The following is an 11,984-nucleotide window of genomic DNA, read 5'->3' as shown; positions in this document are numbered from 1 at the left end:
GGTGGGTAGCAGTATGAAACCGCAAAAACTATAACTCCCACAAGTCCAGTGACCCTCGCGCAAAGCTTCCGGTGCCTTCTTATGACGTCAAGCTCAATACACGAATTCACGTGGAGCAAGCGTTTGGTGGCGGGAGATTCACGCATGGTCCTGCTTAAAGTTTAACTTTATTGATCGCCTTTCTTTTTTTGTGTTACGCTTCTCTACAATAATAGCGATGCAACAAAACGGGGCCGCGTCCGATCTTTCCAAACACAGCGCCAGTCATCACACGGCAACTACGAACGACACTGCAGAAATTCAGCAGCAGCAGAGTGATCGGTTCACTTTCAGCACCGAGCCAACCCTTGAGGAGATTCGCCGCATGCAGGCGGAATTTACCGATGAGAGGAACTGGAATCAGTTTCACCAACCGCGGAATCTGTTATTGGCGCTGGTCGGTGAGGTCGGGGAAGTGTCGGAGCTGTTCCAGTGGCGCGGGGAGGTGACCGAGGGTCTACCGGACTGGACAGAGACGGAGCGGGAGCATCTCGCACATGAACTCAGTGATGTACTCATTTATCTGGTTGAACTTGCCGAGAAATGCAAAGTTGATCTACCTCAAGCTGTTCTGCGCAAAATGGCCCTCAACAGACTCAAATACCCAGCCAACAAAGTTCATGGATCAGCCAAAAAGTACACAGAGTACAAGGACTGACTTGATTTATTTCATTGCTGTGGCCAACGACTAGCATTAGAATTGAATATAAGTATTTGAAAGAGAAGATGTTTAAGTATCGTGTGCCTTGAACGTTTTAAAAGAGTTCACTATGCTCTTAAAGTTGCTGATTTTAGTCCATTTAAACTATAAGTTGGCACCAATACCAAAGATGTTTTACGTTAGGTTTGCACATTTTTTGTAAGCATTTTAACCCAAGGTTCATGTGTTTTATCATAGCAAAATTGCAATTTAAGTTTTTTTTTGCTGTATAATGTTTTTGCCTCGCCAAAGTAAAGTGTTTTACAGCCATGGTGTCTGTTTTTGTACCTTCATCGGGGGAAATGGGTACTCTTAATATCTGCCTAGTTATGTTTCTTGTCATCAAGAAAGTTATCCACTTGGTGGCTGCCCATAGTAAGTTAATCGTTCTAAATCTGTTGAATATGGGTCGGTTTTCATTAGGCAGTCAAGCCTACAAGTAGGTATTAGTAGACAACTGCTTGAAATGAATTTAAAGTGGACATTTTATGAAAATCTGACTTTATTCATGTTTACGTGCTATAATTGGGTCCCCAGTGCTTCTATTAACCTAGAAAATGTGAAAAAGGTCAACCAAGTAACTTTGTTTTGGTAAACCATTTTCGGAAAAATATTTCAGAAGGGATATCACCCATTAATCTGCACTATCCAACTACGGCACTGCCATTTAGTGCAGAGATCAGCTCATTTTTATTGATAAAAGACACCCAAACTGGCACATTTTTTGCTCACACCTACAAAATGGCAATTTTAACGTGCTATAATAAATTATCTATATGGTATTTTGCGCTAAAACTTCACATATGTACTCTGGAGACACCAAAGATTTATTTTACATCTTAAAAAGTCTTGTGCAATATCCCCTTCAATATAAAACATTTGGAGTGCCATAACTAATTAGACCCAAAATTGTTCAACTTAGTTGTATAATTTACATAATTATACATTTTGTATAAATGCATTATTAAAAACGAACTCTTTGCATAATGAGGCTATAGGGAAGAAATGAAAAAAAGATGGCAGTGACTATGTCCTGTTCTTTGAAGTTCAATTTTATATGATGTAGCCTACACTGTGTGCACAATTATTAGGGAAGTTCTATTTTTGAAGATCAGTTTTATTATTGAACAACTACAGTGCTATCTGTCAATCTTTAATGTAAATTTATTTTTATATTTAAAAAGGTAAAAGTGAGGTTTTGCCTTTCTTAGAAAAAAAGTCTTAGTGCACATTTCAACAAAGTGATCTGCAAATGGACTGGCAACATCATCAGGGACCACCCACATGAAGTCTGGCTGACGTTAGAGAATCACTGGGACCAGAAAATACAGATTCGGGAACAGTTTACTGTTACTCATTAATGCACTTCACTGTATTAGCTGGGACCTCCACTTTATTTCAGTGTTAATTAAAGGCAACCCTGTGACATAAAAGTGTCTGTAGTTAAAGAAATATTATGAAAAAAATAATTAAATTAAATGTGAAACTTTGAAAGTGAATTGTGTTGTCTTTATAAGGAAAAATTATGCTTTTATGCTGCGTTCCAGGCAACCTGTAACCCGTAACTCACGACTTCAAAACCACGACTCACGACTCTGAACTGGGAGTACATCGATCTAGTACGAGTTCACGGGTGGGAAGTCACGGGTTTGACTGCCGTTCCAGTGCACTTTCACCGGTAGAAGGTTGTAAAAACACGAGTTACAGGCTGCCTGGAACGCATAGGGTCGTGACTTGTAACTCACGGGTTTAAACTGAACTCTTGAACTAATATCTAGTCGAAAATATCAAATGTTTTGGTTTTCTAGGTAATCTATGTGTTGTTAATTTGGCTTGTTATATAAATAAACTACATTTGAAAAACTTTGTTGTTATTTATTCTTAGCAGAGTTTGACCATGAAAGCCGCTTGTTTATGTTGTTACTGCTGAAACCGTCTATATGTGAACCTGCAACTAGAGAAATTCATACGTGAAAGCTGATAAAAGCGCTTTCCATTGATGTATAGTTTGTTAGGATAGGACAATATTTGGCTGAGATATTATTTGAAAATAAAAAAATTGAGAATATCGCCTTCAAAGTCCTTGGCAACGCATATTACAGTAAGGATAATTATATATAATTACTATTTATAATGCTTATGATAATACATTTTAGATATATTTATGGTAGGAAATGTACAAAATATCTTTATGGAACATGATCTTTCCTTAATATTCTATCCTGGTCCAGGGTCACGTGATTTGCAGGTTGCCTTCCTAAAAGATATACATACTTATTTATAGTATTGCAGAAACTGAAATTAAAGAAAGTATTGTAACACTAACCCCAACTTTATTTCACAGTCTGAAGTAATAACAGTTCAATATTATTAAATACAAATATTTAATACAATGGATCAGCCTGTTTCATTTTTGTAAATCCACCTGGTGGTCCAGAAATGACACTGTAACTTTAATGATCAGAAAATGTAATCTTGCACTTTTCCTCTCAAGCCAAAAGGTGCAGATCGCAGACTCAAGAATGACCAAGAGAAAATTGAGAAAAAAGTCTGCAAGATAGAGAGAAATATCAACCCTCCTATAAAACTACTGTGCTTACTTCCTGAGGTAAGGTATGAGGATGGGTAAATAATAGCAATTTTTTCAGGTTTGTGAGAAGTATTAATTTAAAGGTCCAGTTTGTAGATTTTGTTGCGGCATCTAGCGGTGAGAATTGCAACCAGTTGCTCAGTCCACAGCTCACCCCTCCCTTTCGAAACACATAGTGAAGCTATGGTAGCCACCACATGACAAACATATCATCGTCAAGACAACATAGTGACAAAATGCCCTCTATAAGACTACTGTAGAAACATACCGGCGACTTCCATGTAAGGAGACCCGCAGCTCATTCTAAGATAATAATAACAATATGGTTAATTTTTTAAAGTCTTTATACACCACTGATAATATAGTTATATATATTATATTGCATTTCGGTTAAATGTTACACAGTGCACCTTTAACTTGGCCAATCTGATGAGATCTTTCAAGCTGGCAGTCTATAGCAAACTCTCACAAAGTCTCCTACAAATACCTCTCTCCTTTGACTGACCGTAGTAAAATATTAAGCTTTCTTGCACAAACAAGATGTGACTGAAGTTAACGTGTTTGCATGCTGGACAATCCACATTGTAAATAAGGTCAAGGGGTGAAACTAAAAGTCATGTAACTTGGTATAATTTCCTTTCCTCTCTTTAAGTGCTTCCCTTGGCCTGAAGCCCCATCTATCAACACTACAAGAAACACTCCATCTCGTGTTTATCCCAGCAGTCCTGCTTCATACAGCTTTCAAGAGTGGTAAGTCCTGGCGTTGGCTATACTTTGCTTTTCTCGCACACAAGATAAAAGCATTAATACCCAAAAAGCCCACTGCTCTCCTAGCCTGGTATAACCAGAATCTCGTACATTCATTTCATTTGTACAGAGAGTCTGGCCACGCTCCATAGCAAAGCGTTACTTCCGTTAAGGAGGGTCCATTGTTGAAGTTTAAAACTATTGGATCTGCCCAGAGTCACTCAGGATCTGCCAAAGCCAATCGCTAACATGTGGTCGTGACGTATATCATGCACCGAAACCGTCCGGAAACAAGAAGTCAGAATAATCAGACAAACAAAAGTTAGCAAACCTGGTTCTTGCTCCGGCTTTAACTTCTGTATATTCGGCAGTTTTGCAACAACGGACCGAATAGCTTTTCTCACGTCTTTCTCCGCTGCCATTACTGAACTACAACTCAAACTGACGCACGACCTCAACGTCATCGTTCTTAGCCACCCCCATCTGTTCGCTGATTGGTCCTGCAGATTTTTGCAGGAGAAAACGAAACTCTATAGAGAAATCCCAGACGTACTGCTGAAGCGAAATTAAAAATAAGCGGAAGCACGTAGGAGGGCGGAGCCAGGCTACTGCTCTCCCATCTTACTGTTTTTATAGAAACTGCTCTCCAGACCAGCAGGGGGAGCTTCTTCTGCCCAGCTACTTTGGTGTAAGTATTTTAAGAGAGTTAAAGCATTAATGCCTTCCTCTTTTCTTTTATAGGTGTGTGTTTGAGGACATGGATGATGCTATACTCATTACAGGGATTCTTATTATTTTTGACATGTAGCATCTGTTGCCATCGTCCTCCACGCATGATGCACAGCAGTGGTTGCATTGTAAAAGGTTCTCATCTTTCTGCAGGATTTTCTCTGGTTTCTTAGGTAAGCTGAACTATATTATTGGCTCTCATCTGAAACCTAGTAAGCTGCAGTGCTTTACCAACATTGCTTGATTGACAATCCACCCAACACTTTATATGTAAAGTGCACAGGGCACTGTTTTTTATATACGTATACATTTTCCAGCTCAGTAATGTTTTTCTGTGAGCTCACCACAGTGCATTCTGGGATAGCCTTCTCTACAAAGCAATACTAGATTACAATTTCTGTCAAACATTTTTATGTCAGGAGTGCAACTATGATGTCTTAAAGTGCTGCTTTTTTTTGGACAGATCATTAAATTTCAGAACAGAGCCATATTACCCATGTTTTACCTAAAATGTTAGTGCTCGATTATTCTTTAAATAACAATGTTAATTTGACCGACAGGTTCTGATTTGCTAAAAATGAGCAGAGACGACTTCATTCAGATCTGTGGGCCTGCTGATGGAATCCGTCTTTTTAATACAATCGAGGGGATGTGAGCTGTCTCTTTAAATAAACACTGCTCACCCGTCACCATGATCCAAATTTTATGCTTCATAATCATGTTGTTTGATCTTTTCGCTTTAATGTCTGTCAGGTGCGTACAACCACGTCTCACTGTCTATGTATCTCAGCTGCAGAATAGATATCAACCACATGCCAAGGGAGGGGCTGATGGAGGTAAGAGACAGCACATTGTTTATGATACCTGTTAAATGCAGGAACCATTCAGACGTATTCCTAATACTCCGGCTTTTCATTTTTTTGTACCATGCCCTCTACCTAGAGGACCTTACTGTGTTTGAGCTCACTGAGAAGATATAGCCAATCAATATAATGTGCCCTCACAGCAGATTCATCATGTATACAGACAAAGGCCGATGGGGATTTACGTCTTTGTTTCGGATGCGGTAAGAGGGCAGAAGTTGGTCCTATAGATTAGCTAGGAGATTTGGGTGCTTTTTTAGAAAAAGGTTTTATTTTAAAGTTTTAATTGACATTTCTGGCTAATCTATAACAGGTCGATGTAAGTCATGGCTTGGAAAAACACACAGGTTTTCATTTTAAAAGCAGTCTTTCCCTCATAATCCATTCCAGTTACTGATTTTTAAAATAAAGACCCTGAAAATATAATTCTCCAGGAATATAATAAAACATGTATTTGTTCAGATGGTGCAGAACTTCACAGAGGAGACCAGCTTTATAATCAGCACTTTGAAAGGTAACTTCATGGACATGACACTTATCTCAACTATTCTGATAGCTTTATGTTTGTCAGGTTGTACTTATCAGGAGAAAATTAACCAGATGTCCATTGCTTAAAAGATGCTTTCATAAGCAGGACTTTTCTATAATAGATACAAATATGAAGTTAATCAGTGTGTTTTTAAGAATACAATATGATTTATGATTTTGTCGCAATTGAATGGATCTGACTCTTAAAAGTGTCTTAAATAAAAAGCTACAATGTAAAACACCCATCCAATTAATGGATTCACATTTAATTCATAATGTCCTTGTGCTTATTATAATACTGTATTTGGTTAATGTTTGCTCTTTTTTACCTGTGTGATTGCAGATGAAAGTAATGATGGTTACCATGTTGTACTGAAGTGACCAGCTACTAAAAAATTATGAATCCTAATAGCTTATTTAACAGACTGTGGGATTTTAAATTGTATATGACCTGCAAGAATGTGATGTGAATAAACAGAGAAGAGCTTTGTATAACTATACACTTCAGGTTTTTTTTAAGAGAAAATGTTGTCAAAGTTGGTACTTAAAATGTTTAATTAATTATTGTTGCACTTTTTTATGTTTTATCATTTAGAAGACATTTTGATAAATGATGATGCGCACAAAGTTGATGGGATCCATTGACTTTTATAGTATTTGTTTATCCTACTATGGAAGTTAGTGTGGATTGTGTTCCTATTATCCTTTATTTAAATATCTTATTTTGTGTTTAACATAATAAAAAACTCATACAGTTTTTAAACGATGCAAGTAAATGATGACAGAGTTTATTTTTGGGTGAACTATCCCTTTAGTGATTGCTGTGGACATTTGTATTAAATCCTTAGCTTCTTTGTTTGTGAAGTTTGTATTTTTCTGTTGTAACTTTTTTTTTATAAAAATATTTTTTCAAATAGCTATTTGTATACGACTAACATCTAAGCAAGCTGTTTGTTTGGTGACTTTTTCTTCATAAAATACATAAAAACATGTATTATTTTTATAGTGCTTAATTTTATCAAAACTTAATCTGCATGTCATGTGACTACACAACACTACAAGATATACAAAACTGGAAAATGGACAGATGCGTTTTATGTACCAATAAATTACCAGAGAATTAGATGATAATTTAATGACATATAAAAATATCAACAATGTAAAATATCATTCATAAAAACTTAAATGCTCAAATGCTATTAAATTATTGAAATATTTTCTTATAATCTCAGTGGGTTCTTCAAGTAAATAATTTAGGTCAATGGCTGACAAAGTTAAAATCAGTGAGAAGGGTCTTGAGATGAATTCTCAGATAAATATAGAGTATATTCAATGAAATCAAACAGTTTACAGTTGAACATATAAGGGATTTCCCCGTCCCTTACGACGTGACACGATGACGTAATTGATTATAGAATGTAAAACGTCACATAGAACGTCTGGTCTCTCAGGGAACCGAGGTTACTGTAGTAACCGATATGTTTACACTCTGTTTGGTTATTTTATGGTAAGAAGAAACACAGTCAGGTGGCTCAACCGCTCCGCTAAAGATCCACTGATTCCGATGATCCACTTCGTGTTTTCCCGACCGCTCTGCAGCATCTCTCTCACAATCTGGAGTGGAGTTCCCAAAGTTCGTTGCATTAACAGGTAACTTTAGGTTCATTACATTACTTCGGTTGTCGATTCGCTGAATTAGTAATTTGGTAGTTTGTTTTTGTAATGATTTGCTCTCGGTCTTCTAAAAGTAAAAACAACTTAGCAAGCAAATAACAATAAAAATCCACACTTAGAATTACAATGCTAGTCTAATCAAATTAATGTACCCGATCAAATCCAGCTAAAACCAGCATAAGCTGGTAGCTGGTTTAAGCTGGTTTTCTCACCCTGGCAAACCAGTTTATGTTTATTCTGGTTTTAGCTGGATTTTTCAGTAGGGATCTAATATAAGTAACAAAAAATGTCTGTTGTTGCCACACTTTGTAGACAGAAAACAAACCAACAATGCTTTCACAAAAAAAGTAGACAGAGACAGAGGGTTAAGGATGGGAAGGCTGCTAAAAGCAATTCAACATTGCAACTGGATTCAAATCTCCACCAAGCCAGCTGGTAAGTCGTATAATAGAATAATTAGCAGTTTGTCAAACCTTAAATTCTTGTTCTTAAGTATATTTATCTTAACCTCCTAAGACCTGGTGTGTCCACATACATGGACATCACATTTTTATGTTGTTAGCAGCATAATACTTAATTCTGTGTAACTGGAACCTGTTGAACACATACGTTCAATTACACTGATTCATGTTCAAAGAAAAATGTTCTTCTTAACCCCAAATAGCTGGAAGAAATCTAAAATCCAAACCAAAGCTTGGGTATTAGGAGGTTAATAACATTATAATCACTTATGCTAGTCATCTATAACACACTACAGACACATTTTATTAAAAACATATCAATAGTACCACCCCCCTCCACACAATGTTAGCCCTTTTTTTGGTTTGGACCACTGTCCCTCAAACTGTCTTTGCACAGCCCTCAGTTAAGCTTAAAGGTGCCAAAGAATGCATTGAACTCAGCCCCGCCGCTCCCATAACGCGCATCACGCGCTGTGCGTGGGGCACCACGTGCTGAGAGGGCACCAAAAATAATAGCCTAATAAAAAAAAATTATAATGCTGAAATTATTTCATTAGCCTATAGAAATGTTATTAGGCACTTTTTATCCATGTATATGTTACAAAAAAGGGGGAACGAGATAATTAAATTGCTCTAGTCTAGAAAGTATGCCCCCCAGCCTTTGATAGTCTGTGCCGCTTGAACGCGCGGGCGCCTGACGAAGTTTGACAGAGGCCGTTTTTTCAATCCGAAGGCTGCAGCCTCCAGAGGTCGCATTTCCAGGCTGCATACGTCATCAAAACGCTCTTATTTCGTAATATTAGCGATTATAAAGTTGACTATTATTCTTAGTTAATCGTATATTGTTGTAATATGCTTATGACTTGCTAATGTTATGTTCAGTTACCTGAAATAAACCAGGCTTGATGACGTATGCAGCCTGCATATGCGACCTCGCGCAGGCTGCAGCCTTCGGATTGAGAAACGGCCAGTCAGTAGGCAACTTTTGGAAATGGCCCGAAAAGACAGCAGGAGTCAGGATCGAAAAAAAAGAAGAAATTGCGGGATGATTCCCGTGCATCACTTGCAGGTAAGTCCATCATGTTTAATCATTCCTAAATAAGGGAAATGGCTGCAGCTGCTGCTAATCGTAATGCGCCTCGAACTTGCTGTGCTGACATTAATGTTAGCAAACTATGTTGTTATAATTTATAATCTCAGTGCAAGCTAAATTGAGATTTTACTGTAAAACATTATCTATGCATATGCATTTTACAAATAACTGACGTCAGCTGTTACTTACTACGTTTCTTTAGATATTGAGCAGTAGTTTATTTTGTGGTTTATTTTGACGTGACGGTGGTTAAGACTTTCTCAGTAAAAGTTAATGTTAGCAGTCAGTGCACATGCTAGGCTAACAATTCCTGACTGTTAAATATATATAAATATAAAACGTCATTATGATATAAGGCAACCATTACTGTGACACTTAGTTCTCTGAATTATTGTTTTATTTAAGAATATTGAGTATTCTTGTTTACTTATTGATGTTTATTTAATATAATTTATTTAAAGTGACATTGTACTTGGGAAAAACATGTCTGGATTATTTTGATAATTGGTAATTTTTTTCTATTTTGCTATTCTATAAAAGTTTGCACTTTCAAATGTGTAGCCTAATGTGTGTTGGCTAAAGCTGTGAAGATTTTACTTTCTGCTATTATGTTATATGTTTGGTAATAAAAAATTAATCTGGCAAAAACAAACGTTTATTTTTTTGTCAGGGTCGGGGTGGGGGGCATTAAAAAGGAATTATGCTTAGGGCACCAAAATGGCTAGCAGCGGCACTGATTGAACTAATATGTTAAAGGAGTCCAGGGCCCTTCGCAGGATTTTATAAATACTGAGGTCCATATAAGTATTTTTTTAAGGGCATGCACAGACAGGATAAAAAATTCTTATTTTTCTGTTCTACATATGAATTTTAATACATCAGAAAACCAAAGAATCAAATAACTATAGATTTCAAACCATGTCAGTATGCAGAAGACTTCTATTGGTCATTAGGAATACATTGTAATACTTATTTTACCATCCTGGGCACACTGGGTTGTGTCAGTAAAGTAAACATAGGCTAACTGAATATAGGATTATTTTAGTGAATTAACTAAAGGCTATCAATAATTAATTTATTAAATTAATTCACAATATGCACACACTTATTATACACTTAATATGCTGAAATACAACATCAGTAATGCAGTGGTGGAACCAGAATTGTAGAAATGGGTTGGCCAAGGCTACTTTAGGAGGTCCATATCCCATTTAAGAAAACTGTAATTATTAAAAAAGCATAAATGAATCTATCATTACTTCACATTACCCCACATTAGCTAAAAAATTGTCTTGCCCTGCATGTATCACTGCATGCATTATACTAACTGTAAGATTTATTCATTAACTTTAAACTTCTCAAATCTGATTTACTGTCTGTTAATGAAGCAAAAGGCTTCTTGTTAACTGCAGTAACTTTAGTAAAAGTTGTTCAGGAATCAAAATTCCATGATAAACCTTAAACTTACCTTAAAAAGCAGAGCTCAACAAAGAAGAAGTTACATTCAGGACGAGTGAGTGATTTTTTCTTCTTTTGTTATTTAATCAACTTTAATGACTTCAACATATATTTTTTATTAGGCTTTAAGACCAAATTCAATAAAATGTTTAAGCCAAAAGATGAACATGGGCTCATTTAAACTCCATTCCAGTTCAACACAATGAATCTAATTATTATACAGTAAAAATATCACTTCAAGAATAACGGGAAGTGAATTACTTGAGGGAGTGAAAATAGCGCATTACATTTGGACACCCAGGCTCAGATGCAGTAATGTTTCTTGTCTTGTCACCTTGACAATCACTGCGGTTTTATATTTCTCGTCATTAAAATGCTGTATAATAGTCAGCGTTACATTACTTACATCTTTCTTGCACTACCACTAACTGCGCATCTGACCTTTGTGTTGCACCTCTGTCTGCCTGGTTTGATTTTATTGGTCATCTCGGAATAATTTTGACTTTATCTTACTCAAAGGGGTGCAGCGCAGACCTGTTGGCCTGTGACTACCGCGAGATCTATTTAAAAGCATACTGAGTCATTTACTGTTAAATTGTTCTCGCGGTGCTAAGACGTTACATGCCGATCAGTCTGCACTGTGCAGCAAGGAGCCAAACGAGCACTGAGCGATGAGTCAAAAAAGACGAGCGTCAGAAAATGACAGAGGTCCAGACCTCGGGGACCTCAATGGTGGATACGTCCATGAAGTAGTCATATGATCCGATTTGATGTTTTCCTTTATCTTTAAAGTTGTTTAAAGCTGTTTGTGCATATAGAAGACCTGTGAATTTGCAAATATTAAGTTTCAAACCCAAAAATATCTTTTAAAAAGTAAAGACCGCCCTAATGTATACACAAATAAAGAAGGTATAGTATTGTTGCTGCGTCGGCACAAATAAAAAAGGTATAGTATTGTTGCTGCGTCGGCAACGTGAGGCTGGGACGGACTCGACGGAGTCGTGCCGACACGTTTGGCACTTGACTCGACGGAGTGGCGTCGGCAACGTGACGTTGACGTTGGGACGGACTCGACGGAGTCGTGCCGACACGTTTGGCACTT

The 11,984-nt window shown here is 37.0% G+C and overlaps 1 protein-coding gene and 1 long non-coding RNA gene across 3 annotated transcripts; both read left to right on the top strand.

The window, feature by feature from the left end:
* Positions 1–78: 78 nt before the first annotated feature.
* dctpp1 (dCTP pyrophosphatase 1) lies at positions 79–1,270 on the top strand. The gene has a single exon (XM_065254694.2). The coding sequence runs from the start codon at positions 218–220 to the stop codon at positions 695–697; it is 480 nt and encodes a 159-aa protein (XP_065110766.1). The 5' UTR covers positions 79–217; the 3' UTR covers positions 698–1,270.
* Positions 1,271–3,064: 1,794 nt separating this feature from the next.
* LOC135735540 (uncharacterized) lies at positions 3,065–7,112 on the top strand. Of its 2 annotated transcripts, XR_012336656.1 has the most exons (7): positions 3,065–3,347; positions 3,982–4,079; positions 4,713–4,978; positions 5,366–5,456; positions 5,559–5,641; positions 5,748–6,182; positions 6,540–7,112. It is a non-coding gene; the product is annotated as an uncharacterized lncRNA (long non-coding RNA). The 2 variants fall into 2 exon arrangements; XR_012336655.1 differs by having other exon boundaries at positions 5,748–7,112.
* Positions 7,113–11,984: the final 4,872 nt, after the last annotated feature.

Source organism: Paramisgurnus dabryanus, chromosome 4 (assembly GCF_030506205.2).
Source record: "Paramisgurnus dabryanus chromosome 4, PD_genome_1.1, whole genome shotgun sequence".
Taxonomy (NCBI): Eukaryota; Metazoa; Chordata; class Actinopteri; order Cypriniformes; family Cobitidae; genus Paramisgurnus; species Paramisgurnus dabryanus.
The sequence above is the reverse complement of the archived record's forward strand: the minus strand, read 5'-3'. Positions and strand labels throughout refer to the sequence as shown.

Excerpts from the sequence above, each read along its gene's own strand:
- dctpp1 (XM_065254694.2), top strand. The coding sequence starts at position 218 with ATGCAACAAAACGGGGCCGCGTCCGATCTTTCCAAACACAGCGCCAGT.